This window comes from Mixophyes fleayi, chromosome 1 (assembly GCF_038048845.1).
Source record: "Mixophyes fleayi isolate aMixFle1 chromosome 1, aMixFle1.hap1, whole genome shotgun sequence".
Taxonomy (NCBI): Eukaryota; Metazoa; Chordata; class Amphibia; order Anura; family Limnodynastidae; genus Mixophyes; species Mixophyes fleayi.
Genome location: NC_134402.1, coordinates 340717909 through 340745629, shown reverse-complemented (window position 1 = coordinate 340745629; position 27721 = coordinate 340717909). Strand labels below are relative to the sequence as shown.

The following is a 27721-nucleotide window of genomic DNA, read 5'->3' as shown; positions in this document are numbered from 1 at the left end:
TGTTGCCCTAAGGTTCTACCCATTGTTCTCCTGTGTCAGTGGCTGTGACCCTCCCTTTGTGCGCTGCTCTTTACCAGGAACGCCTGGTTTCAGGTCCATGTTTCCAGTAGGACGATTTTAAACCTTACATCCCGCGGGCTTCCGGTCTTGGTGCGGGTGCCGGAGCGGGATGGAGCGGCGCTGAGAGGCGGCTCCGCGGCGGGGACAAGCCTGCACAGAGAGCTGGGGCTGGAAGCCCCGGGGCTCAATGGGCGGCCGGAGCTGACACCCTGCTCTGGGCACAGCGGGACAATGAAGCTCCTCAAACCCACCTGGGTTAATCACAATGGTGAGGGAGGAGCGGGCGGGATAGAGTGGCCCCAGGGAGCCACAGAAGTTGGAGAGGACTCAAAATGATAAGCACTTGTTACAGTCCTGTGTTTAAATGGTCAGATTTAATGTTGTATTGTTAATGCTCCACGAAGCTGATACTTACTACCTGTGTGTGTGCTATAATTAAGGCTCCCCCGGGAGCCACTATATAATAAGGGCGAGGTCAGACCCGTAAAAATCCAGCAATGTGGGGTTATAACTTCTCCAACAGTGTTTGTTACAGCCCTGCGTTCTGGACTGAAGGGGGATCAAACTGTGCTCTCCACATAAAGGGAACCCACACACCTCTCCATAGTTACCAGTGGAACGTCTGTCTCCTTAGCTTCTTTCTGACATCCTAGAGATGCGTTGCCACCTGCAGAAAATGATGCAACACCAGTGCCACAGATGAGACCTGTCAGCTTAGCGTCAATCAGGATGCAAATGAAGACTGTTTTAATATTTGTCTGACCTATATGTTTTGCTGCCTTCCTAAATAGGTTATGTTGCATATATGCAGTAGTTTGGATTAGTATGTGGATTCATTGTAATTTCTTTCATTAAATACTTTGTATCCTGCTTCTTCTAAACAAAGCTGCTTTGTTTCATTTTGTTTGTTTTGTATCCTAGGCAAACCAATTTTTTCAGTGGACATTCATCCCGATGGCACTAAATTTGCTACTGGTGGACAAGGTGTGTTTCCGCTGTAGCTTTGTAAACTCAAAATATGTAACAGTACTGTATGTGTTTAGGTTATATAAATATGTACTATTTATAGATGTGGGCTCTATTTACTATTATGTGTTTAACCTCTTGGTACACTACCTGTTGTTCTTCAGCTGTAACTTCTAGCATTTTCCTGCAGCTGTTTTTGTCTGGTCTAGATGTGCAACAAGTGTTTCATCCTCCCATGAAAATGGTATTCTAAGTTAATCTTTTTGCTAAAAACATCACACATGGGAGACTGTATTGATCCCAGTATCAAATTTATGCTGAATTTAAGATTTTATTTTTATAATGATTATTAACATTTATTTAGCTCCAGCATATCCTGCAGCACTTTGATTTTGGGAATAAACCATAATAAAACAGCACTGTGTATTAACAAAGTGGTAAGAGGTTGCTGCTTTGGTCTCCTTTAGAGTTTAAAGATCTGGACATTTTGTTTAACTGTCTTTCAAACTACAGACTAGAGAAAATATTGTGTGGTTAAAGCCATAACGTTCTTTAAGCATCCAACTGTGCTGGGCATTTATTTTTTTCTTTATTTCCAGGGCAAGATTCTGGAAAAGTTGTCATCTGGAATATGCCACCTGTTGTTAAGGAGGAAGATGAGAAGAATGAGTGTGTTCCCAAGATGCTGTGCCAGATGGACAACCACTTAGGTACCAGACCACATCGCAAATAGCTGCTGTGGGGGTTCATACCTCTTGGTTGAACAAGAGGCAAACTTTAAGATGGTGTCAAACAACCCAGGGATGGGGACTAGCGTTTGAAGAGTGGACACAGTATGAGCAGTTCGTTATCCTCGCCGTGCTGTCACTTTGGAATGGGATTAACCTTTGCGTACACTCTGTTTCAGCCTGTGTGAACTGCGTTCGATGGTCCAACAATGGAGCATATTTAGCGTCTGGAGGAGATGACAAACTCATCATGGTGTGGAAGAGATCAGGGTGAGCTGAGGACAACTGTCCACACTGCGCCTTGGCTTGTGCTGGAATATATTGAAGTAACTCAATTAAGGGACTATAAACATTAATGTGGCAGCATGTACTTTATAGAAATTCTGACCATGTTGTTTGACAAATATGAAGCAAGTTTATATTTTGCTGATATTCACTTATAGAGTGCCAGGCGATATTTCACACATACCCTAATCACAAGATCTTTTTAAAAGGAACAGAAATTACTGTACAGTATTTATTACTGTTGACTGGATGAATTGGCCACAGTGATGCTATAGCCCATGATTGGAGATGTCTGTGATTTGATAGGCTCACAGCCAATCCTAGGAAACTCTATCATGTGACGCATGCAACCACTACTGCCAAATCTCCAGTCAATTGCCACACATATGCAGCTGGGGATTTCCATATTCTTAACACCTGTAACTAGCATTTTGATGTTTTTTGTTAGCTAAGCTTTACCATTCTATTAGCCGAACTGAATTATCCATGATCCATGTGACATAGGAATAGATACACGTCTGACAACCTTCCTAACTAGTCTGATCTAAATCTGAAGGTTTTGAACAGACATTAGATATAAAGGGAGTCTGCAGTATGGAGCACTTTGAGCAATGGTACGAACATGTATACTTTACTTTTTTTTATATATATATTGGGATATAGTGTTTGACAAATGGAATCCACTTGATTTTAGATAAAGAAGAAACAGATGAGGGATTTCTTGAAATCCTAGGAGTTACAGTAATCAGAATTATTAGTTGGGGTGCAGGATATATGCTTGGATGTATCCAGAACTATATAGGATGTTGTTCTACTTTGTGCTCATCTCGCAGATACATCGGACCCAGTACTGTGTTTGGCTCCAGCAACAAATTGGCGAATGTAGAACAATGGCGCTGCCACTCCATCCTCAGGAATCATTCTGGAGGTGAGTACCTACTTTGACAGCATGGGTTTGTATACAGTGATCTTCCTAGCGTCCATATTATAAAATACAGTTTCTGACATAAAAGGAGGTTTTAATTCACCTGCATTGTAAATATCTCACGACCCCTCTTATCTCAGATGTAATGGATGTGGCATGGTCTCCTCATGATGCCTGGTTGGCTTCCTGTAGCGTGGATAACACAGTGGTGATATGGAATGTCATGAAATTTCCCGGTAGGTAGGAAGGTCCTTCTGAAGGCTATGCAATACGTAAGAATCCCAAACTTGTAATAACTGATGATTCTTTGAAGCCTTTTCTAAATTGCAGCCCTACTTGGTTAACATGAATAATATTGATACACAAACATTTTGATCTGAATAATAATCTGTTTTAATCTCCTAGAGATCATAGCAACGTTGAAGGGCCATTCCGGATTGGTGAAGGGATTGACCTGGGACCCTGTGGGGAAGTACATTGCTTCTCAAGCTGATGACCATAGTCTGAAAGTTTGGAGGACCATGGACTGGCAGCTAGAAACCAGTATAACCAAGCCCTTTGATGAGGTACAAGACATTTAACATAGCAGTCACAGAATTTTTTTGTGGGTTGGACAAATGTTTCTCTTTTTCTGTGGATTATTTGAAATGTTTATATAGTATTATAGTAGCTGTTATTGAATCTGTTAGGTAATATTTACAAGTTTCGCTTCCACAGTGCGGAGGGACTACCCATGTTTTGCGTCTTAGTTGGTCTCCTGATGGACATTACCTGGTATCTGCTCATGCAATGAACAACTCTGGTCCAACAGCACAGATCATTGAGCGTGATGGCTGGAAAACCAACATGGACTTTGTGGGGCATCGAAAAGCTGTCACTGTTGTGGTGAGATCACCTTTGATATTCCTTTATGACATGCATAGAAAAATGTTTCTTTGACACTGTTTACCTTTTTTTTTTTTTTCTTTTTCTTTTAAAATTTCTTTTTCACACGTTCTTCAAGAGTCCACAATGCAGTACGTGTTCAATGAATAAAACTATATGGCATAAAATTGGTTCCTCAGTATATCTAGTCAAGAGGGTTAAATACAACAAGCCTAGTTTTCTAATAAAATTGTAAAGGAGAAAAGGATAGGAGAAGGACCAGGGAAAAAGGAGAGGAAAAGGTACAAGGGGGGGTGGGGGATGCAGAGACGAGGAGGGCCAGGGGTCCGTGTTTACATGTTTTCTGGAACGGGGCAGCCGTTAAGTCTGTACTATGTGCAGGGTGTCGTTAAGGAGTGCTATGATATACTCCATGGATGAAATGTGCCAAAGTCTATTTATCAACTAAGGTTTGGTAGTAGATGGTATCTTTTCCCAAGCTCGGGTTATCAGTAGTTTACAGTGTTGACTAGCTTGTTGTATCAAACGGTCCATCTGTTTGCATATAGTTGGGGTGGCTTTGTTAAGCAAAATGATAGCGCTTCTGTCTGACGTGGGTGGGAAAATATGTTGGAGCTTGGTTGGGACTAGGTACCATCTCGAGTACGCTTTGTAAGCTGTTTCCCTAACACTTGACATGCCTTTCTAATGGCATGCTAATACTCCGTTGTATTTTGTATGGAAGTAGTAATCAACCACTTGTATATATTTTCGTTTAACGGTGAAATATTATTAGATATAAGTGTTCAAGTTGCTTTTAGGTTGATCAATATGTGCAGAATTATTATTATTATTATTATTAATATTTATTTATAAGGCGCTACAAGGCATCCGCAGCGCCGTACAGAGACAAACAAAATCACAATACAATGGGAGACAGCACAGTACAGTAAACACAGCAACTCAGTACGCTCAATGGTTATCTATCTGCAGTGTTTGTGTTTCCCTTACTTCATGCTTTACCATTTATAATTTTGAACATAGAAAACAATGCAGTTTGCTGGTTCTGAACATCCTGCTGTATGTTCCTATTCCAGAAATTCAATCCAAAAATCTTCAAAAAGAAACAGAAGAATGGGAGCTCCAGCAAGGCCAGTTGTCCTTACTGCTGCTGTGCAGTGGGGAGCAAGGACCGCTCGCTGTCTGTGTGGGTGAGTCTGTTTACCTATACCTTTCTGCAATGCACATGTTTTATGATAATTGTGTATCAACATATGAATTTCAGGACACATCTGTTCCATTAATATTTTTATACGACTGTTCTGTTTAGTTCTGTATCTTTCTTGCTTTTTTTCCATTGGAAAGGTTTTCAATATATCTGTTCTATTTGTTTTATTTTGTGTGCTTCGTGAATCTTTCTAGGTCCTTGTGATAAATATCTGTCTAGAATAACATAAGCCCATTATTAAAATAATAATATTTTTTATTTAATTTTTTTGCAGCTCACATGCCTTAAGAGACCGTTGGTGGTAATCCACGACCTGTTTGACAAATCTATTATGGACATCTCATGGTAATGAATATGTTCAAAACTCCATTAATGATGTTTTTTTCTAAGACCTTTAGTTTATGTGCTGCAACAAATTTTGTTCAGTTCACATATTTCTCCTATCCCCTACTGTTTATTACCTGTTTATTACCCTACCATTGCATTGGGCAAGTTGGTAGAGAACAAATTTATAGTTTTATTTTTATTTAAGTCTTAATTTTTTTCTAACACAGCATTAAACGTTTTGTTATTGACCTCAGTTATGTTCAACTTTTATATTGTTCCTTTAACTCTTGTACATTTACGTGTCGGAGATGGAACAAAACTGCCATTTTTTAAATTATAATATTGCCACTTGTATGTCTTTCATGATTGTCCCAATTCCTAGTTTAATTCAGTGACATGTTTAGAAACTATTACCAGCAGATAGTTGCTTTATCCTATTGCATTTATTACCTAAAAATAACCGTTCAAATCTGGTTGCTATGTGTTATTCACTGGAAATAAAATGAGCTATGTCTCCCATTGTATTTATTATATTTATCCCTGTGTATTTTCTTAAATGGTAGATGAATTAAGATGATTATTACTCGGTGTGTAACAATGCTGAATGCAAGAGTGAGACTTTGTCCTTCCAGTTACTGCTGCCCCAAGGGCTTAATTCACAGCTGAACCTCTAGAGAAGTGACAGAAGCTTTTATCCTGCCACTCTGTTCTGTGTATCACCACTCCCAATCCTCGTTTCCCTTCCCCATCATTATTCCACAAGAGGCAAAAGCCTGTGTTCTGGTTGCTTTACAGGACTCTGAATGGGCTGGCCATATTAGTATGTTCCATGGATGGATCAGTAGCTTACTTGGATTTCTCACAAGAGGAGCTGGGCGACCCACTGAGCGAGGAGGAGAAGGTACTATGAGACACCTTCATCCTGTATTTTGACATATGTATATATCATGTTTTCAGTTGTAATATAAATTGTGTTGCATCTTTAAGTGTTTACTTTGCATGGTTCTAATTTTATATTGTTTCTTCTGCTTTCCACATTCTGTTATGCAGAATAATATCCACCAAAGCACTTATGGGAAAAGTCTAGCCATCACGACGGAGTCCCAGCTGCCTAACACCATCATAGAAAACCCTGAAATGCTTAAGTTTCAACAGAGGCAACAGCCACAGCTGGATGGAGAACATGGGGCAGCTGCTCACAGAGATGTCCCAGTTCCAAAAGTGGCCAGCATGGTAAATGGGGAGAGCCTAGAGGACATCAGGAAGGTAAGAAACTGCCATTGATAAGAAAGCTGTGTAGACTGCCACTTTGGCAACGTTTGTTTGGTCTTTATTAACCTAATTTTTGTGTACACCAAATGTTTTCTGTTCTAAGTGTGTACTTTCTCATAACTTGTGAATATTTCTTTATTGCACTATAAGAGAATTCATTTTTTGTCTCGCATCCTTTGGGAACACCGTGAACATTCGGGTATAGAGTAGGGATAGGCGAACTGGCACTTTAACTTTAGTTAACTAAGCCCTAGCTCCTCCCCCTCTATACCCCACCTCCTGCTAGAGCCCAGTCTAGTTTAAGTGCCCAGCGAACAATTTTGGTTTATTTTGACTTTTTATTTATTTTCTGTGTTTTCGGAGACTTCTGTCTCCGTGGGTCTGACAGCCGGCGGCTCTCTGAGCCACGTAGTCGGCTGTCAGTCAGAGCTCCCCTCTGCCGGCTAATGGAAGGGGAGGCTTCGGGGTAGACAAATTCCCCCTTCCTCCCTGCGGTCTGGTTTTACAACTCTCCCGCGGCTGCTGCTGGCGGGGAGAGTTAATTGACAGCGGGGGAGCCTCTGTGTAGCGCACAGAAGGGACAGCTGTGCGCTGTCTGCGGGGTGGGGGGGGGGGGGGAGAGCTGAGGTGCCGTGGAGGTGCCTCCTTCTACCTGCTCCTCCTTCCGAAGTTTGAGCTCTCATGGTGTTACTTCTATGCTAAGTTTCACCTGTGCTGTCTGTCACGCTAAATTACCATCTGGTCAGTCAGGTGCATAGGCTCTGTGCGTAACCTGTCGGCCCACGGAGAGCACTCTGGGTGAAAGAGACTCCTCTTCCTCTCTCGCCGCTCCTCCTCTGCCTCGCCTTACACTGGCTCCCCTTCCCCTACAGAATCCTTTTCAAACTCCTCACCACCACTTACAAGGCTCTCTCCAACTCTACTGCCCTTTATATCTCTAACCTCCTCTCCATTCACACTCCTGCCCGCTCCCTGCGCTCGGCCAACGACCGCTGCCTCTCCTCCACCCTTATCACCTCTTCCCACTCCAGAATCCAAGACTTTTCCCATGTAGCCCCCCTTCTCTGGAACGACCTCCCTCGTTCCATCCGTCTCTCTCCTACTCTGTGCTCCTACAAACGTGCACTGAAAACCCACCTCTTCCTTAAAGCCTACCAACCATCTACTTAACCCCCATCTCCTCCCTTTAGCTCGTCCTCCCTTCTCTCCTCTTGCCTCAACTGGCTCCTCTTGTGCCTGGTTTGTTTACCCTCCCTTAGGATGTAAGCTCGTATGAGCAGGGCCCTCTCCCCTCCTGTCTCCATACCTATTCTTCCGTTCCGTCTTTACTGCATATGACTGGCCGGAGTTTCTGAAGTATTGGTACTTTTTGTTCATTGTTCTGTATGGTTTCACCCTGTTTAGTCTACTGTTAGTACTGTGTGCGGCGCTGCGGATACCTTGTGGCGCCTAACAATTAAATGATAATAATAACAGCAGCTGCTTGTTCACACACGGAGGAACCTGCCTAGACTTGGTCTGTCTTTAATACAGTGGAACAGCTTGCTCAGATGGTACAGTCTCAAGCTGCTCCATCCTCAGATTCAGCTTCCTCTGTAGCGAATGACATGAGTTCTAGTTCGCAAACTCATGTTTTGGCTGTTTCTGCTCCGGTGAAGTCTGTAGAACCAGCCTGGGTACAGGTTCTTGCATCCCCGGTACAAGGTTTGGTGACTGTTTCTTTCTCCTTAGAGAGGATGATGAAATCGGCCGCACCGTCTTCCTCACGTAAGCGTAAGAGGGTGGCGGCACCTCTTCAGGGAAATGAGTTTGATTCTGATTGTGTTTCCCAGGAAGAGGGTGAGTTGACTGTTGGATTCTGACATAGATGCTCCTTCCATGGTGAGGGAGGTTCATACTGATCATCAGCGTGTGGAGGAGTTTTAATTTAGGCTGTGCGTCAGGTACTTGATATTCCTGAGGAAGAAGTGCCTGATGGTTGCTGTATCTTCTCTTTTTGTAAAGCGCAAGAAAAAGGCTTTTTCCTTCCCGGCCTCTTCCCAATTGGAAGATTTGTTGTCAGAACCTTGGACTTCCCCAGACCGGAAGTTCCAGGTGTCTCGGCGACTGCAGTCGTGTTATCCCTTTCCCCCTGAAGTCCTTGGGTGGATGCGACTGTGGCAAGGTTAGCAAAGGTAACTACTATTCCTCTTCGTAACTAGGCCACTTTTAAGGATGGTACAGACCATAAGGTCGAAACCGTTCTTAAGTCCATTTTTGTGGCATCAGGTGCTTCTTTGAGGCCTGCGTTGGCATCAGCGTGGGTTAACAAAGCAGTTGAACGCTGGTCAGAACAGCTATCTGAAGGTTTGTTGGCAGGCAGGCCGTCCTCTGAACTGCTTCCATTAGTGGAGCAGATTCAGTGAGCAACAGATTATTTAGGAGAGTCTGCTATGAACGCGGGACTGATTGGAGCGCGCATTTCTGCCTCAGCAGTTTCAGCTCGTCGTAATCTCTGGCTTAAGTCCTGGGAGGCTGATGTAGTGTATAAAAAAGGCTCTTGAGTCCATTCATTTTTCTGGAGGTGTTTTGTTTGGACCGCAGCTTGAATCCATTATCAGTCAAGCAACAGGGGGTAAGAGCACTTTCCTCCCTGTCAATGCTTCCAAGCAGAGGATGTGCAGATTTTGGGCCTTTCGTTTCGCAGGAAGATTTCGGGAACAATATTCCTCAGGCCAATCTTCTAGAGGTCAGTCATCCGCCCCTAGAGGTGGTTTGCAGCGGGGGCATCAGACCTGGTCTGCTCGACGTCCAGCAGCGTAGCCTGCAGACAAGCAGTCTGCAAGACGGGTTTTTTACTCCTCCGCTGTTGCCGGCGGTAGGAGGCATGTTCTGCTGTTAAGGGATCGGTGGTGTCAGTCCACTACCGATGTCTGGATTCGGGGAGTGGTGAACCAGGGTTACAAGATCGATATGCTCGGTCTTCCTCCCAGACGGTTCTTTGCCACAGGGCTTCCATCTTGTCCAAGAAAATGATTGGCTTTAACAGAAGCGATTCAATCCCTTCTTTCGTCCGGGGTGATTATTCCGGTTCCTCATTCTCAAAAAGGTTTGGGGTTTTATTTCAACCTTTTTCTTGTGACAAAACCAGACGGTTCCTTCAGACCAATTCTCAATCTAAAGGATTTGAACACACAGGTCAGAGTGCCCAGCTTCAAGATGGAGTTTTTATGCTCGGTCATTCTCGGCATGGAACAGGGAGAGTTTATGGTGGCTCTAGACATCAAGGATGCATATGTCCATGTGCCTATTTGGAAGGGTCATCAGTCCCTTTTGAGGTTTGCAGTCCGATCAGAGCAATTTCAGTCTCTTCTGTTCGGTCTCGCCACATTTCCACGTATCTTCACCAAGATCATGGCGGTTATGGCTGCTCTGCTAAGGGCCAAGGGAATTACAATCATCCCTTACCTGGACGATCTTCTTTTAAAGGCAGATTCTTCAGAGAAGCTTCTTTTGCATATTCAGGTAGTAATCCAGACCCTGGAGTCGCACGGTTGGATTATCAACTTCAAAAAATCCAAGTTGATCCCATCCCAGCTGATGGCGTTTCTGGGTCTGCGACGGGTGTTCTTTCCTCAGGACAAGATCCTAGCCTTGCAGAGGATGGTGAAATCCCTGTTGGTGGCAAGGAGACCTTCCATTCATTTTGCAATGAGACTTCTGGGCAAGATGGTATCGTCATTCTAAGCGAAACAGTTTGCTCAGTTCCATGCACGGCAGTTCCAATTGGAACTTCTGTCGCAATGGAACAAATCCCATCGAAATCTGGCAAGTCAGATTTTCTACCTGTCTCCGCAGACGCGTTAGTCGCTCCTTTGGTGTTTACACAAACGGAACCTCACCAGGGGACGCAAATTCTCAGTTTGGAATTGGACTCAAATAACAACGGATGCCAGCCTTCGAGGTTGGGGGGCTGTCTGTCTTCAGGCTCGGTTTCAGGGGCTTTGGACTCAGAAGGAATTCAAGCTTCCAATAAATGTCTTGGAACTGAGAGCAATGGTTCAGGCTCTTATGAGTGCGCAACACTTGCTGCAGGGAAGGCCAGTGAAAATCCAGTCAGACAATGTCCCTGCAGTGGCAGCATATCTCAATCATCAGGGTGGCACAAAGAGTCCCTTGTCCATGAGGGAGACTCACAGGATTTTTCAGTGGGCCGAAGCTTACGTTTCGGCGCTCATGGGCATTTTCATTCCCGGAATAGAAAATTGGGAAGCAGACTTCCTAAGCAGGCAGACTCTGCATCCGGGAGAATGTTCCCTCCATCCGGAGGTGTTTCAGCAGTTAGTGGAGAGATGGGGTCAGCTGGATGTCGAAATGATGGCATCTCTGTTCAATCACAAGGTTCCCGCGCAAGAGATCCCAGGGCAGTCGCGGTAGACACTATGTCCGTCCCTTGGAGGTACCGCTTAGTGTACCTTTTTCCTCCGATAGCCATGCTTCCGCGAGTACTGAAAAAGGTGGAGAGAGGGCGTTCCAGTGCTTCTAGTAGCACCGGATTGGCCGCACAGGGCCTGGTACACCGACGTGCTCTTCATGGCAGGAGGTCAGTCGTGGCAGTTGCCAATACGCCCAGACCTGCTGACTCGGGGTCCCTTTCGTCATCTAGGTTTGCAACGCCTGACTATAACGGCGTGGCTGTTGAGGCCAGGAACCTAACAGCTTTTCGAATCGGGTAGTGCAGACCATGCTCCGTGCTCGAAAACCGGCTTAGTCCAGAATATATCATCGAGTCTGGAGGACATATATATTGGTTGGTGTGAAAAGAAGGAATATCCTACGTCGTCTTTTCGTGTGGCCAGGTTACTGAGGTTCTTGCAGGATGGCTTGGATGCAGGTTTGCGTCTTAGTTCACTTAAAAATCAGATGTCGGCTCTCGATCTTCTTTCAAAGAAAACTTGCTGTCATACCTGATGTGCAAACTTTCATTAAAGGTGTTCTCCATGTTCAACCTCCTTATGTTCCTCGGTTCTGCCATGGGATTTGAATTTGGTGTTGAGGGCTTTACAGCATCCACCGTTTGAACCCTTGAATACGGTGGATTTCATATTTCTAACTTTGAAAACGGTTTTTCTTTTGGCCATTTCTACGGCACGCAGAGCTTCAGAGCTTGCTGCTTTGTCTTGCAAGTCTCTTCTACTGGTTTTTCATGAGGATAGGGCAGTTATTCAAACCAAGCCCTCCTTTCTCCCTAAGGTTGTATCTAGATTTCATTCGAATCGGGACATTGTCATTCCGGCTCTAACTGATTCCTCGTCTACCGATAATGATGAGTCTATTTGTTATCTTGATGTTGTTCGTGCCTTGCGAGTTTGTTAAAAGATCACAGAAACTGCAAAATTGAGGATCTTTTGATTTTTTTTTATGATGCTCACAAAAGAGGCTGGCCAGCTTCTAAAGTGACCATTGCTAGGTGGATTACGGCTGTTATCCGTCAGGCTTACAGTGGGGCTGGGGAGCCTTTCCCAGATAATCTGTGGGCGCATTCTACAAGATCTGATGATTGACAAAAACATAGATAACTCTTGCTCCTCCTATTATTTTATGTAAATTTCTGCCTGCCAGTGGCTGCAGTATGCAAATGAGAAGGAGACATATTTTCCTGATATTTCAATATCAGGAAAATAGAGTGTGGTGAAATGGAGCTTGGGCAGTTTAAATTAACTGTCTCAAGCTGCCCCCCCCCCCTTTATGCCCCCATTGGCTACTAGCAACTTTGTTCTTTTTAGTGCCCGCAGGAGTTTTTGTTTCGTTTTTTTGTTTTGTTTTACAATCGGGCATCCTGTCGACCATAGAGTCGGTGGGTACATGCAGCGGAGGTAACTTGATTGGTGCCTCCTGCCCGCTCTCAGCGTTGGACTTCATCTGGAGGGAACCCGGTCATTTTCGACACAGGCACTGAGATCCCTTCACTGAAAGCCATTGCACATGTTGGCACGATTTGGAGGATATGGTTTTCAGTTTGGTGGCAATTTTCACTCCTAGCAGATGTCTTACAGGAGGAGTAGGTGCAGAATCTCTGGGTGCCAGAGGAGAGGCCAGATGTGGTCCCTTAGGCAGTCCTGAACTAAGCACTAAGTTGGCTTACTGACTTGTTTGAATAGACCCTTAGGGGAGGTGCAATCCTTCCATAGCACCTTTCTTGTCGGGCTTCCCACTTGGCAAAACCCATCAAAAGTAGAGACACAAAGCAAATGTGGGAGTAGCAGCAGCTCCTGTCTGCTTCCCTTCAGATCCTGTTTCTGCAGGTGGATTCTAGTCTGGGGCACCTTCTCAGGGGTGGTAAGCTGTTAGAAGGTTGTGTGTGTTTGTTTTTTTTGTTGGTTTTCCCACTCTCACTGTCTATCTTCTTAGGCTATGAACTGCAAAAAGGCCTCCCTCCTCACCTTTTTTTTTTTTTTTTTCTCTCGTCCTTTGCTTCTCTGTGTCTGGGAAGAGGAACACTTCCAGGGCTCAGTAAGGTTTTTTTGCCTGCAGAATTTGTGGTGGAGGACCAGTTTCCACGTTTACCAGTGGGGTCTCCCACTGAGGTGGCAGAGCCATTCTGGGCATAGTCCTTGACCCAGGTCAGTCAAAGAACTCGCCTAGAAGCTCTTTACCATTAGAGTACTGAGCAGGAATCCTCTCTACTCGTCTTCTCTTTCTGGGTCCATGGGACATTTTTCTGCTCCTTCTGAATCTCGGGGGCAGGGAACTTCATGTCCTCCCCCTGATACATCTGACAAGTCAGCGTGGACTCAGGACCTGGCTAAGTTGGTGCAGGTCTCAACATACTTTGAAAAGATTTTGGATCCTGCGTCCACATCAAAACTCATAAGCGTCAACTTCCAGCTGTTTTACAGTCCTGGGACAGCACTTTCCCCACAGGAATAGGAGGAAGCAGAGGACTCTGATCCATAGACTTCTTTCACCAAAAAAGAACCAAGTAGTGCGCAGGGAGTGGAGGTTTTATTTCAGCAGGTACTAAATATTCAGTACAGTGAGGAGCTTGACAACCTTCACTGTTTAAGAGGCAAACGAGATTGTTTATTTCCTCTCATCACTTCATTTGGAGGACTTTTTGTGTGAGGTATGGACTTAAACTCCCTCTATCCACTCCCCAACGATGACCAGACAGGAGTCTCCCATAACTCGTCTGTCTTAAAATTACCAGCATTCTAATCCCTAACGCTGCTAACCTTAAGGATAGTACAGACAAGAAGTTTTAGGTTTCCCTGAAATTTATTTTTACGTCTGCAGGGTTTCCCTTAGGCCCAACTTTGCCGAAGCTTGGGTAAATAAGGCGGTAGAGAGGTGGTCAGAGCAGTTGGCTGAGGGACTTGCAATTGGGAACTCACATGATGGATTTGCTCACCTTAGTGGAACATATCCGTGCAGCTTCCCTATACCCAGATAAGCTGTATTTTATGCTGGCATGGTGGGTCCAGAATATCTGCCTCGGTGGTAGCCTCATGTCAATCCCTCTTGGCAGGCAGACGCAAAGTCCAAAAAGATTGATTCCCTACCTTACTTGGGGGAGGGTTTGTTGGGTCCAGAGCTGAATTAAATCATCTAAGTGGCTACAGAGGGAAAGCATTCTTTTTTTTTCTCGCATATGCTCCCAGGCCTACTTTTTATTCCTTTTGCCATCTCTTTAGTCTGCAGTCAACAGCATGGAATGTGCGGAGTTTATGGTGTTAATGGACATCAAGGATGCCTACCTACATGTTTTCATCTGAGACGGGCATTGATGCCTCCTCAGGATTGCTGTACTGTCTCGGCACTTCCGATTCTGGGCCGTACCCACATTTCTAAGAGTCTTTTACTAAGATTAAGTTCATCTTGGCAGCTCCACTGAGGTCAAGGGAGGTGTAACTACCATCCCCTACCTTCTCTGACATTGCTTCAGGCCCATACCCTGGGAGGCACACGGACCTTGGAATTGGAGATTTTTTTTTGGGGTTTGTTGTTCAAAACATGCTTTCTGGGAATTCTCCTGCCAGAGGAAAAGATCCTTCCTTTCTGGCTCGACACCTGGTGTCTGTGCACTTCTGCATGAGGGTGATCGGAAAGATGGTCTCCACACTGCACTTCAGGGTATTTCAAAGCTGACTAATCTTGAAGTTAACCCAGTCTCACTTGCAACTGACCACTGAGTGCATCAGACATGTTCACCAGTCGCTTTTTTGGTGTTTGAGGATCGACCACCTCAACAGGTGTTTCCATTCACAATATGGGATTGGACCAGGGTAACCACGGATGCAAGCATCAGAGGCTGGGGGGCGGTTACTCTTCAGTACTGATTTCAGGGACTCAGATTTTCAATGCCTTAGTCAGATCTCAGCCCTTCCTGCGAGAAAGGCGGTAAAATTCTAATCTGACAACTCTATAGCTGTGGTATATCTGAACCACCACGGCTGCACCAAGAGTGCCCAGGCCATAGAGGAGACTAATTTGATCATGCAATGTTCATTCCAGGGGTAGGCAACTGGAAGCTGACTTTTTCAGCCAGCAGACCCTTCATTTGGTCTTTACACCCAGATGTCTTCCAGCTGTTGGTGTACAGATGTGGTTGGCCAGACGTTGACATGATGGTGTCCCAGTTGAATCACAAGGTAGCGAATTATTGCTCCAGGTCAAGGGACCCCCTGGCATTTAATAGATGCCATTTCTAGTTCCTGGGATTATCCCTTTTACTTGTTTACTTGTTCCCTTCAATAGACATGTTATGCAGGGTTCTCAGGAAGGTACAGAGGGGAGGGTACTGAGTGATCCTGGTGGCTCTGGACTGTTAAAGGAAGACATGGTACTCTGACCTTCTCACCATGGCAGAGCCTCCCTCTAACATCTATTATGCCAGGGTGTCTTCCTGCATCACAGTTTTCCTCAACTGGCTTTGATAGTGTGGCTGTTGAAGCCATGATTCTTAAAGTCAAGGGGTTTGCGGATGATGTGGTGCAGACCATGTTGAGGGCTCTTTCTGTCGTTACCTTTTGGGCGGCAGAGTGCTTCAGCTGTGCAGATTGGCCTTCTGGTTTTCAGTGCACACCTTTACAAAATTCTACACATTAAACGCTGTTACGTCCTGGGATTCTAGCATTGGATGTAAGACGTTGCTCACTGCATCAGAGTGTATCCTCCTTTAGGGACAGCGGACAGCTTTGGGACATACCCATGGTACTCTATTGTCTACTCCCCCCTCTCCTTACGCTGATTGAAAAATATAGAAATTCAATTTTGAATGAGAAATTATGCAATATAATGGAATTTTTGTTCTTGTGTTAAATTGTTTTCTCTGAATCCATGGAGGACACTGGAGTACAATGGGGTATAGAGTGCAGTGAAATGGATCTTGGGCTCTTTAACTGGCGAAAGATCAATCCCCTCCCCCTTTAGTACCCCCACTAGCTTCTAGCATCTCGGATTCTTTTTTTTCTCCCAACAAAGCCCCAAGGGAGTTAAGAACAATAAGTACAACAGGAAAGAGAGCATAAAAAACATGTCTTCCATTGGTTTATCAGTAAAGTGAAAACAAATTTATTGCAAAACAATTCACATAAATCAAAACACAATATAGCCAGTGTGATTTAAGGGAATACGACAGTAAATGGGATGGAGATTAAGAATAAATAAAATATGGATTCTACTGAAATGAAAAATGGAATACGTGTAAAGACCTCTTGATGTCCTCTGGGACCTTTAATATCCTAATTGTAAACATGGATGCGGTGTATGAAGACACTTTATATAAAGGGTAATAAATAATTGGCTAATAACTATGTTCTACATGAAAAGCTTTTCAGTCTGGATTCCTACGTGGGTATATGTTTCAGAATCATAAAATTGATTCAGCAACAGATGCACTTTTATTATTCCTAAATATTTTCATCAGGAAAACATTGGTGCATGGAGGGTATGAAACTGTACTGTCCAACATACCAACCAAACTGTAAATAAAAACTACATTTGTTTCTAATGCAATTGTACAATACTCTAAAATTTGCGTTCTGCATTGGAAAGCAGATATACTTAAGAGTTATATGGTTGATGTATGGAGGAAGAGGGTTTTTACTAAATAACTTCTAATGATGGAGGTTGTATTTTCACTGTTCGTATTTCTGTTTTCCCCAGAATCTTTTAAAGAAACAAGTGGAGACACGGACAGCAGATGGTCGGCGTAGGATCACCCCATTGTGCATTGCCCAGCTGGACACTGGGTACGTACATGTGACAGTAATGATTTTTAAAAGGCAGCCTTGTAGTTTAGTTAATCAAATGTGATACAAAACTGAATAATGTTGGTTGTTAGGCTTACTTTGTATACATTCATATGCTCCCTTGCAGGGACTTTTCTACAGCATTTTTCAATAGTATTCCGATATCTGGGTCACTCGCGGGGTCTATGCTCTCCTCTCAAAGTAACCAGCAGCTTATATCTCTGGATTCCAACACAACCAGCTCATTGGGGGCTAAGTCCAGCCTGGAACCTACAGGAAATGCAAAACCAGCAGAAGAAAGTGGCAACAAAGAAGGGTATTGTATGAAATGGATATTTTTGTTTTCTGTAATGTTTATAGTGTTCAGAAATAATACATAGAACCAACTACTTAAATGGAAGATATGTTTCCTGTATTGGACAATGCACTATTCATTCAATGTACCCAGCAGAGGTTCCAGGCGCACATAGCTTATGTTGATTTTTGGTACCTCTATCCATTATCCATGTCATTACTCATTTTGATAAGGGAGCGAAATATACAAAATAATTTAATTTCAATCACTTACGTCTTTTGGCAAATATGTGACTCCTATTACAGGTTTGTGTACGTTTGTTGGCTATAGTGATGTATGTATATGTGTGTTTTTATTATCACGAGGACAGGATCTGCTTAACATGTGATAATGTGCCTAGGCTATTGGACAGAAACAATACTTTTTTGAGCCTACTGATTAAATGACAAGAAGGTCATTCTTTCACTTGCATAGGCTGGGTTCTCGCATGTCATCATGGGCAAGATTTCAGTTTGTGGTTTGAGTGAGTGTTGCAAACTTTTCCATACTACAAGTGATTGTCAGGGCTGGTTGATATAATAGACAATGGTGGTACCTGTAATTGCTATAAGCAGTTAAAGTATTTCGCTTTGAGAGAGTGTAAAGTAAAATATTTCAGTAGACCTACTTTTTTAAAAACCTAAAGGATGAAAAGCATAGTGGATCTTACTGAGGCTTATATTACATTATGGTATGGTGTGCTTTTTTTTTTTTTTTTTTTTTTTTTACATTCACGCAAAACACCAGAACTTTTGTAATAAAAAAAAAATAACCTTAACACTCTCCAACCGTTTTAGTGGAAACGCCTCCAGCATTACTCCTTCGGCCCCCACAAATGTATCTGCCCAGCATAAGATTGAGCCTATGAAAGCACTTGACTCTCGATTCACTGAGCGATCGAAAGCAACCTCAGGGACGACAGGAGTTCCTCACATAAACCAGACTGCTGCAGACAGGTAGGTACTGCACATAGTTCTTTGGTTGACCACTTGCTTTCCACCTCAAGTTCTATATTATGACAGTGATATGCTTTATTTTCATTTAAAATGTGTAGAATTTTGTTCTATAATCTATATTTAGTTTGAAATAACATTTGTAGCTCATCTGAAATTACAACATTTGCAGAAATACGGAAGCATCCTAAATCTGTTTTATCTGTCTTTGAGATCTACAAATCGGTATAAAAGGAAATATGCTATTTACATTTAATGATCTCTTTCCTACCATTGGGGGACACTGCGAGACATTGGGTATAGTAGGTGGGACTAGGAGTCTAGGCACTTATCAACATGTTTGTTCCTTACACTCCTCCCCTACTATGCCCCTCTTATCCCTCTGGGTCCTAGGATCGATCCCCGCGGAGCACCTGAAAGGAAATAAAAATAAAAAAAAAACATGTAAAACCTAAAACTAGACTAAGTGACCTATCTCCTAGGCACTTAAAAAAAACTGAGGTCTAAGATGGAGAGGAGGGGCATAGTAGGGTTGGAGTGTAAGGAACCAACAAGCTGATAAGTGCCTAGACTCCTAGTCCCACCTACTATACCCCAATGTCTCGCAGTGTCCCCCAATAGAGTAGAAGAAATCGATTTTACGGCGAGTAAAAATCTTTTTTTATTATCCGTTGACTGCTTTTCTATATGCTTTGCTCTCTAATACTCCAAAGGTGCTCTGTTAGCAGGTAGTTCCCAAAACTCAATACTTTTCTTGCTTTAAACAGACCAAAAGAGCAGAGTGCTACAAAGGAAGTAAAGCCTCGTGACCTCCTAGAAAGCAGTAGTGACAGTGAGGAAAAGATTCTAGCAACCAAATCTCTCTCCAAAAGAAAAGCGGAAACGGACGCTGACCTTGTTGAAAAGAGGAAGAAGGGCCGACCCCGGAAAGACTCCCGGCTTATGTCTGTCTCTTTGACTGTGCAGGTTACTGATATTCAATTATTTATTATCATGGACAATCTGCAAGAGACATAATAACTTACTGTCGTTTTAGGTCATGTAATTGTGTGCTACTCTCTCCCATATTTCTTCTATTTGAGTGCATTTAAAGGCTATTGATCATAAAAAAAATTGTATAGGGAAATATGGTCAATTTTAACTGGCTGTTGTATTGTTTTCTCTACTTGAAGCAAGTGCAAACTGGTAATGAGTGAGTAAATTCTACTTCAGGCTAATCGTTTTAACCTGCTTTGGATGAAAGTATAGCATGTGTCTGATGTTTATACTGATCTGCTGCTTTGTAATAATGTTGTGTGTGTGTGTGTGTACTCTATGAGATCAACTGCACTGAGCATCTTTCTCTTTTAAATGTCTCATGTCTGCTCTGAATTCCGCCACGTGGTGGGTGCATGCACTAGCCTTAGAAGTACAGCAACATAGATTTTGTGGAGCCTGTGATGGACTTTAAACTGAAAAAGGGACCTTTTGTATTGGGTGTAGTTCTCAAACAAATAGAAAAAGCCCTCTGAGCGGTTGAAGAAACTTCTAGCCTGGGTGAGAGAATCCTTTGTGAAGAAAGGAAGATTTATATGCTGCGCAAGGGATATAGGAACAAGGTCTATGTATTTAGATGAAGAAAACCAAGTGTGATTCTTCAGGGATTTTAGAAGTCTCATCTAGTAATACATTTGGAGAGATTAAGGAAGCACCTTGTATATTTAATCTATAATTGTGGTTTGGGTTTATTTTAAGTACTTATACAAGCATATGATAATGAATGAAGAAGCAATTGCCATAGAGGCTCACAAATCCCTTTTAGAGGATTGCAGTAAAAACGGTAAGTTTGAAAGAACTTATTCAGAAGGAATAGGCACATGTGGAAAAATGTGTTTAGAACGTATGTATCCATTAAGTAATGAAGAGCCACAGAAGAGGAGTTTGGTTCCAAAAGTAGACACAGGTATAGCTAGTATGTTTGCTTAAAAATAGTGGTCTTCTGCAGGACCCTATGGATAATAAGATGGGGAGTTGTTTTTAAAAAGCTTTTATAATTCATCATGAATGGCAACAGTAGCCCATTGTGCTTGGATTATGGGGTAAGATACTTTTGTACGGGTGTCCAAGACAAGGGGAACATGCAATACCTGTTCAAAATTATTGAGGTTATGCATACAAGTGTATAGAATCTTTAGATACAGTTGGTGTTTCAGCAAGAACAGCGGCATCAGCAGCTGTAACCAGGAGAGGCCTCTGGATGTTCCCTGGGGCAGCAGGTGGTCAGTCAAAAAATAGCACAATATTCAGCTGGAGCTACATACCCAGTGGGATCACAAACGGACTCCTCCGGATCATACCATTAGACCGTCACCAGTATATATGTGTATATATATATATATATATATGTGTGTGTATGTATATATATATTATAGAGAGAGATTGAGATATATAGAGAGATGCTGCAAAGTAAGAATGCTTTCAAACATAGTTTATCAAATAACAAAATGCAAAGTGAATGAACAGAAGAGAAGTCTACATCAAATCAATATTTGGTGTGACCACCCTTTGCATGCAAACAGCATCAGTTCTTCTAGGTACAGTTGCACACAGTTTTTGAAGGAACTCGGCAGGGAGGTTGTTGCAAACATCTTGGAGAACTAACCACTGATCTTCTGTGGATGTAGACTTTTCTCAATTCCTTCTGACTTTTCATGTAATCCCAGACAGATTCGATGATGTTTGAGATCAGGGCTTGTGGGGACCATATAATCTCTTCCAGGACTCCTTGTTCTTTACACTGAAGATAGTTGTTAATGACATTGGCTTTATGTTTGGGGTCATTGTCCTGCTGCAGAATAATGTTGGAGCCTATCAGATGCCTCCCTGATAGTATTGCTTGATGGATAAGTACCAGCTTGTATTTCTTAGCATTGAGGACACCATTAATCCTGACCAAGTCCCCACTTCATTTGCTGAAATGCAACCCCAAACTTGCAAGGAACCTCCACCATGCTTTATTGTTGCCTGCAGACACTCATTATTGTACCGCTCTCTAGCCCATGTTTCTACGTAGAAGGTATGGCTTTTTGCCTACAATTGTTCCATGAAGACCACTTCTGGCCAGACTTCTCCGAACAGTAGATAGGTGTACCTGGGTCCCACTGGCTTTTTCCAGTTCTGAGCTGATGGCACTGCTGGACATCTTCTGATTTTGAAGAGAAGTAAGCATGATGTGTCTTTCATCTGGTGCACTAAGTTTCCATGGCCGACCACTGCGTCTACATTCTTCAATATTGCCTCTGTCTTTGTGCTTCTTCAAAAGAGCTTGAAAAAGACATCTTGAAACCCAAGTCTACTTTGAAATCTGCCGGAGATAGCTTGCATATGCAGTATAACTACGTTGTGTCTTGTTGCTGTGCTCAGTCTTGCCATAGTTTCATATCACAGGTCATACACCGTCCTCCACCTTTTGCAGCAGAGTTTGCTTGTTTCTCACCCAGTTTTAAGCCTCCTACATAGCCGTTTCTGTTTCAGTTAGTGACTGTGTTTCAACCTACATATGAAAATGATAATCATTATCACCTGTTTAGTATGGCTGGTTAATCATATACCTGACTATATCCCTACAAAATCCCTGATTTTGTGCAAGTGTATCTAGAAGAATTGATGCTGTTTTGAAGGCAAAGGGTGATTGATTTTGATTTAGATTTCTCTTCTGTTCATTCACTTTGCATTTTGTTAATTGATAAAAATAAACTATTAACACTTCTATTTTTGAAGGCATTCTTACTCTGCAGCATTTTTTCCACACCATATATTTCTATATATTTCCAAAAGTTGTCTCTACAGTTTCAGGCGCAAGTGTAAGAACAAAGTGCCAGGTAGGCAGCATATAATTTGTTCCACTTGAGTAAACTGTCTAGTGGCCATATTTTAAAAATGTTAAGTATTTTGAGGGTAATATTTGTATAAGTTTGGTATTTATATATGAAACCTTTACATTTGATTTCAGATTTGTTGATGATCAGTGAAGATAAGTCTTTGTTCAAAGCATTTTAAGTTCTTTTTAATCCATCTGAGTACTCATTACCTGAAGAAATTACTGTTTCTTGTGTGTCCTTTATCCAGTCTCAGGTGGCATCAACATCCGAGAAGGACTTAACGTGTGTACCAACGCCAGCGTTAACACTTAGACTGCCAACCCCAGCCACTCGGAAGTCCTTTAGCCTGCAGGTAAGTCAGCATGGTTTAAGCCCCGTGTTCTTGGTTTCCTGGCCTGTCCTCAGCAGTTGTACGACATTTTGTAGGATTTCTGTTGTGACTGTAATTCACATGGTGAGTACAAGTCAAAACCTCTTCTGAGTCTGCTACACCCCCTTCCCCTCTATATTAGGTACATTAGGCTTTTAATTATAACTTATGACGGTAAGTGAACATCGAAGCTGTTTCAATCTAAAATTTGTCTTATTTTTTTTGTGTACCTGCACTTTCTCTGTACAATGTACCATCAATTAAGTGTGAGACAGTCTATTGAATGTAGTATCTTAGTACTAATTATCTCCACACCAGGGAACAGCTCTGCAGAAATAGGTGCATGGTATCGCCACACAGGAATGGCTCTTGTGCCATGTCTCCACATTTTTTTTAACACTGACCAAGATACAAGTGTGTGTGTGTGTGTGTGTGTGTGTGTGTGTATTATATGCATAGATATTTTTTTTGGGCGGGGGGTTTGTGGAGGTGGTTTATGAGCTTGTTTCAGGCATTACCACTACTATGTTACCTGGATCTTTCCTCAAAATCAATTGCTGAACTTCAGTGCATAAATTACATTTTCAGTGATTTATTATATTATATCCATAAAGTGTTTACTGAGCGGTACAATTAATCCTATATATTCTTGCAAGTATTTATTACTATTAATGTGTGCATACATAACATACAAATCCACACCTGAAAAGAGGTGGTGATGAGGTCCCTGCTATTGTGAGCTGACTTCCTTTCTTTTACCTTTTCAGATAAGCGCAGACCCCTCCATGTACATTGAAGTAGAGAATGATGTCCGAGCGGTGGCAGGATCAAAACTGAGTCGGCTGAAGTGTAATCGGGAAGGGAAAGAGTGGGAGACTGTGCTCACAACCCGCATCCTTGCGGCAGCAGGCAGCAAGTTAGTCTTGTTTCACAGCTTTGACACTGGTGGAGTCAGAGTAATGGTCAAGTGATGTATATTTTCATTTCCTCCTTTCATTCTAGTGAGGTGGTGTGTGTGGCCTGCGAGAAGCGAATGCTATCCATGTTTTCTGGCAGTGGAAGAAGAGTGTTTCCGCCTATCGTCCTGGCCTCCCCCATCTCCACGTTGCAGTGTACGGGGTTTTACGTCATGGCTCTTACAGCTGCAGCCGCACTGTCTGTGTGGTGAGTAGAGACTATTGAGCTACATACTGCTGTATATCTTGGTCTCTCTGAGCCGCCCCATTTTGTATGATAAGTGTTAGACATGTAGAAATACAAAGGATTTTTATTTGCACATGTAGTAATATTACTTTTCCTATGCCCAGGGATGTTCGAAACCAGATAGTTATTGTAAAGGACGAGTCTTTACAGCCCATCTTATCAGGTAACAATATAATGTAATGCAGAATATGTTCTGTGTGCTTTCTTGAATTGTATGCATATTATTAAGCTAGTCTTTGATTAGTAATTGCATTTGTATTACTTTTTTTTTTATAATGGTCTGCTTTACTTCAGGAAATGATATGACCATATCCCAGACCTTGCTTACACAGAGCGGTATACCTGTGCTGAGTCTGTCCAATGGGAAAGCATACTGCTTTAATCCTGCACTTTCCACATGGTAAGAAATACAGCAGTAAATAAGTGTTTTTACTATTGTTCCTAATCGTTTTGCTTCTATGTAAACTTTTATTGTAATGAGATTTTGTTTTGAGGTTGGAGAGCGGTCAGAAAAATGTTAAACTTGTCCTGTGAGTTTCGGTGCGACTTGAAAGCCTTCTGCAGTAAATGGAGCATTCGCATAGTCTTCATTTAATTTGGGTCTTGGTGTGATACAGAGAAAATTATAGCCACACCGTATTATGGCATCTTCAGCTGTGAATCTCTGTGTTCACTATTTATAATTCTTTCCTATGTATTTTATTCAGTATATCTATAGACAAATTGAAAATATATAGGGATGCAATTTGTGGCCATTTTGTACTCATTGTATAGTTTATAAATACTTATCAATCTATGTTTTAACCCCACTGTTAACATCTACCCCACAACAGGAACCTGGTGTCTGACAAGCAGGACTCCTTGGAGCAATGTGCAGATTACAGGAACTGTTTACTCTCACAGGATGCCGTCATGTGCTCCGGACCACTAGCCATAATACAAGGACGAGTGTCTAAGTAAGATCATCTTAAGGCATTCCAGCTGTTGACTTGCTCACGCAATATATATTGTAGCCTAAATGAATCCACAATATTTTCTTGTTAGCAGTCAGTAGATATTTTAGTAATGGATCAAATAAATTTATACCTGATTTGAGAGGATGTCTTGGGTTAGGTATCTTGAATAAAGTGTTTACATCGTGCAAGTTTTTCACCTGCTGCTTTGTCTGATTTAAGCTTGTGTGTCTATTGTAGTACAGGCAGACAGGCCGCTCGCCTTTTCACAATGCCTCATCAAGTGCAGCAGGAAACCACCATGGCTCACCTTGAGAACCAGATTGCAGCTGCCCGATTGCTACAGTCCAGCCAGGAATACAAATACTGGTTGCTCATCTATGCACGTTACCTTGTCAATGAAGGTGAGCTTCAGTCAACAAAAAAAAAGGCAAACTGTTTCCATTGTAAACTTAACAAACTCCAGTTTGTTTGTTTTTATTTTAATTGGAGCCTATTAAATTGGTATTTGGGGTTAAAAAAAAAAGTGCAAGTGTTTTCACTTCCCTCACAACTCTTCTATTTATATCACTGATGTCTTATTATGCAGGTTTTGAGCAGAAGCTGCGTGAGGTTTGTCAGGATCTGTTGGGCCCTGTTCATAACTCAGCTGACAGCCAATGGGAATCTAGAATCTTGGTAAGACCGTAAAGCTTTCTATATCCAGTGTACACGCATACAGTAACTCTTAGTAAGCAGTAACAAATATTATTAAGATAGTTTGTGCTTACTGAGTGTATAACAAATATATTTAGAATACACGTGGGTGGCATTTTGTGTTTTTGTATTTGTCCTGATTAAGACTTCTTAGTATTAAGTAAGAGTTTGCTCCTCATTTGCTCATCTTTATTGACTGAAGCATATACTAATCTTTTCCTATGACATCTGTTGCAAAATGAAAGTGTCAAATGAAGCCGCAGTGGACTTCTTTTAAAGGTTTGCACCACAGGAGCCAGAGCCACTTGTAATACTTCAGCTAGAACTGTTACTGAGCCATATCAAAACCAACTAGTGACTATTGATTCGTTGACTAGTCTGACTAGGTAATGGCGTGGGTGGGTTTATATTTCAAGAGGATACACCACATTTTTAAAAACTGTCCTTAATTATTTGCTGTTAATATGATCTCAAGTTTGCTTAACATTTGTTGTGGTTTAGTACAATATAAAAACCAGTGTATCTTTGCACAGTTTAGGCTCCTTTTAGTAGTTCTACTTGAAATATAAACATAAATGGTATGCTTACAGTGTTTACAAAACATTTGCAAAACAATTTCTTATTTTGTTAATCAGGGTTTCCGGAAAAGAGAGCTGTTGAAAGAACTTCTCCCACTTATTGGACAGAATCTTCGCTTCCAGCGTCTCTTCACGGAGTATCAGGAGCAGCTGGATAGTCTAAGGGACAAATGACATTAATTGGCTCAAATCCTTATCCTCCCTTTTTTGTTGTTCTCCTTTGCGTGCTTGCCTGCTAGTTTGGGAAGATGAACAGCAAGGCAAGCTTCCACTGTGAGTAACAATGGTGCTGAGAGGAACATGCATGGACATAAAGGGTGATTTTAAAGAAGCCAGTCTAGTCTGTTGAGCATCAGCTAGAAGCCCTGTAATTGTTCTGTCTTTCTTGTCCACTTGGAAGACTGAAGATTTCTGTTGACACGTTAAAAATTGAATGAGAGGATGTTGGCCATCATTTGCAAGAAAAGCACAGTATGTTACTAAAACACTTGAATCGCGTTGTCCCATTTATATTTAGGGTTGTGTCCCATTGCTTAACCAAGACCTTGCACTATAGGTAACTGACGGCTGTATTGGAGTGTCCTTTTTGCAGCCAAATTTCACCTGTGACTAGAAGAATGCTGCCCTATCACAGACTATTTTTGTACTAGACTTTGCGAACTTGTAATACTTTCCACAGGCCAACAATCAAAACCTACATGTCCTCTGAATGTAGGAAGTTACGATCATGACTGCTGTGTTTGAATAATCCAACAGCTGATTCTGTACTCATTCAGTTTTTAATTTTTAAATGTTTGTACAAAAACAAAAAAAACAGGGTTTTTTTTCCATTCCTTTTCTAACTATGAATTAAAAAAAAAAAAAAAAAAGTAATGGTAACTTTGCATCCTAGGTTATTCTTTTATTTCTTTTTTTTCTTACCAGATTTTTAAGTTCACTGGATGCGGAGAGAGCGTAGGAGTATTATTTGCACTACTGTAATGGAAGTACATTTTTGCCTGCCATGCAACCGTGATATGATAAACAATTCAGTGTGCTAGAAATTGAAAACAGAATTTTCACCCAGTCATATGTTAAAGAAGGCAAATCAGGAAGGTGTGGATGGTTGATCGGGTGGGTTTTTTTTCTGTTATGTAATGCTTAGTAGTAGAAGAGGGGTGATTTGAAAGTCACCAGCAGCATCAAAAATATTACTAAAAACATTATGTGCAACAATTGATAAGTAAAATTAAAGATTAAATATTAAGGAAGCGGCCAAAGACTTTGTTCCAATTGCAGAAGGGGGAATCGAATTGGATAGGCAACTACGGCTTGCTTGTGAGTACCACAGGGCCCATACCTTATCGAATTTGTGATTTGTCTTGTAGGTAGTATGTAATACTCTTCATGCTTACGGTATGACAAATGTAATTCCCTAGTTTATACATAGAGGGAGGATTAGGGTGTTTCCAATGCTTGGCTTTTTGGGATTTAGCAGCTGCCAGTATATGAGAGATAAGCTTGTTGGAAGGGGCGCTTTCATCAAGGGGTGCCAATGAGCGTCGCCTCTCTTCCCCCCTGATCACCTCCTCCCATGCTCGTATCCAAGACTTCGCCCGCGCTGCCCCCCTCTACTGGAACAAGCTCCCTCCCTCCATCAGAACTTCCCCTAATCTGTCCAGTTTCAAACGGGCTTTAAAAACCCACCTTTTTCTTAAAGCCTTCCAGTCTCCCACTTAACTTCCTACCTTTTCTTCTGCCTATTCCCCTACCCTTATCCTCCGTTCCTCCTCTCCCTCTCTCCCCCGTGTCTCTCTGTCTGTCTACCCCACCCCTTAGATTGTACGCTCCTTTGAGCGGGGTCATCTCTCCTCCTGTCTTCACCACTTTTAACTCTTCTCTCCAGCT

At 42.3% G+C, this 27721-nt stretch overlaps 1 protein-coding gene across 1 annotated transcript; it reads left to right on the top strand.

Annotated features, from left to right (window-relative positions):
* Positions 1-116: 116 nt before the first annotated feature.
* On the top strand, positions 117-26713 carry HIRA (histone cell cycle regulator). The gene is made up of 25 exons (XM_075216356.1): positions 117-328; positions 982-1044; positions 1626-1736; positions 1934-2024; positions 2873-2967; positions 3105-3200; positions 3370-3530; positions 3682-3849; positions 4926-5039; positions 5331-5401; positions 6179-6284; positions 6434-6649; positions 16802-16887; positions 17015-17203; positions 18019-18177; positions 18942-19140; positions 22282-22386; positions 23172-23320; positions 23407-23568; positions 23712-23770; positions 23902-24007; positions 24441-24563; positions 24801-24964; positions 25150-25238; positions 25892-26713. Exons 1-25 carry the CDS (start codon positions 292-294, stop codon positions 26006-26008), a joined length of 3036 nt encoding a protein of 1011 aa, XP_075072457.1. The 5' UTR covers positions 117-291; the 3' UTR covers positions 26009-26713.
* The last annotated feature ends 1008 nt before the right edge of the window (positions 26714-27721 follow it).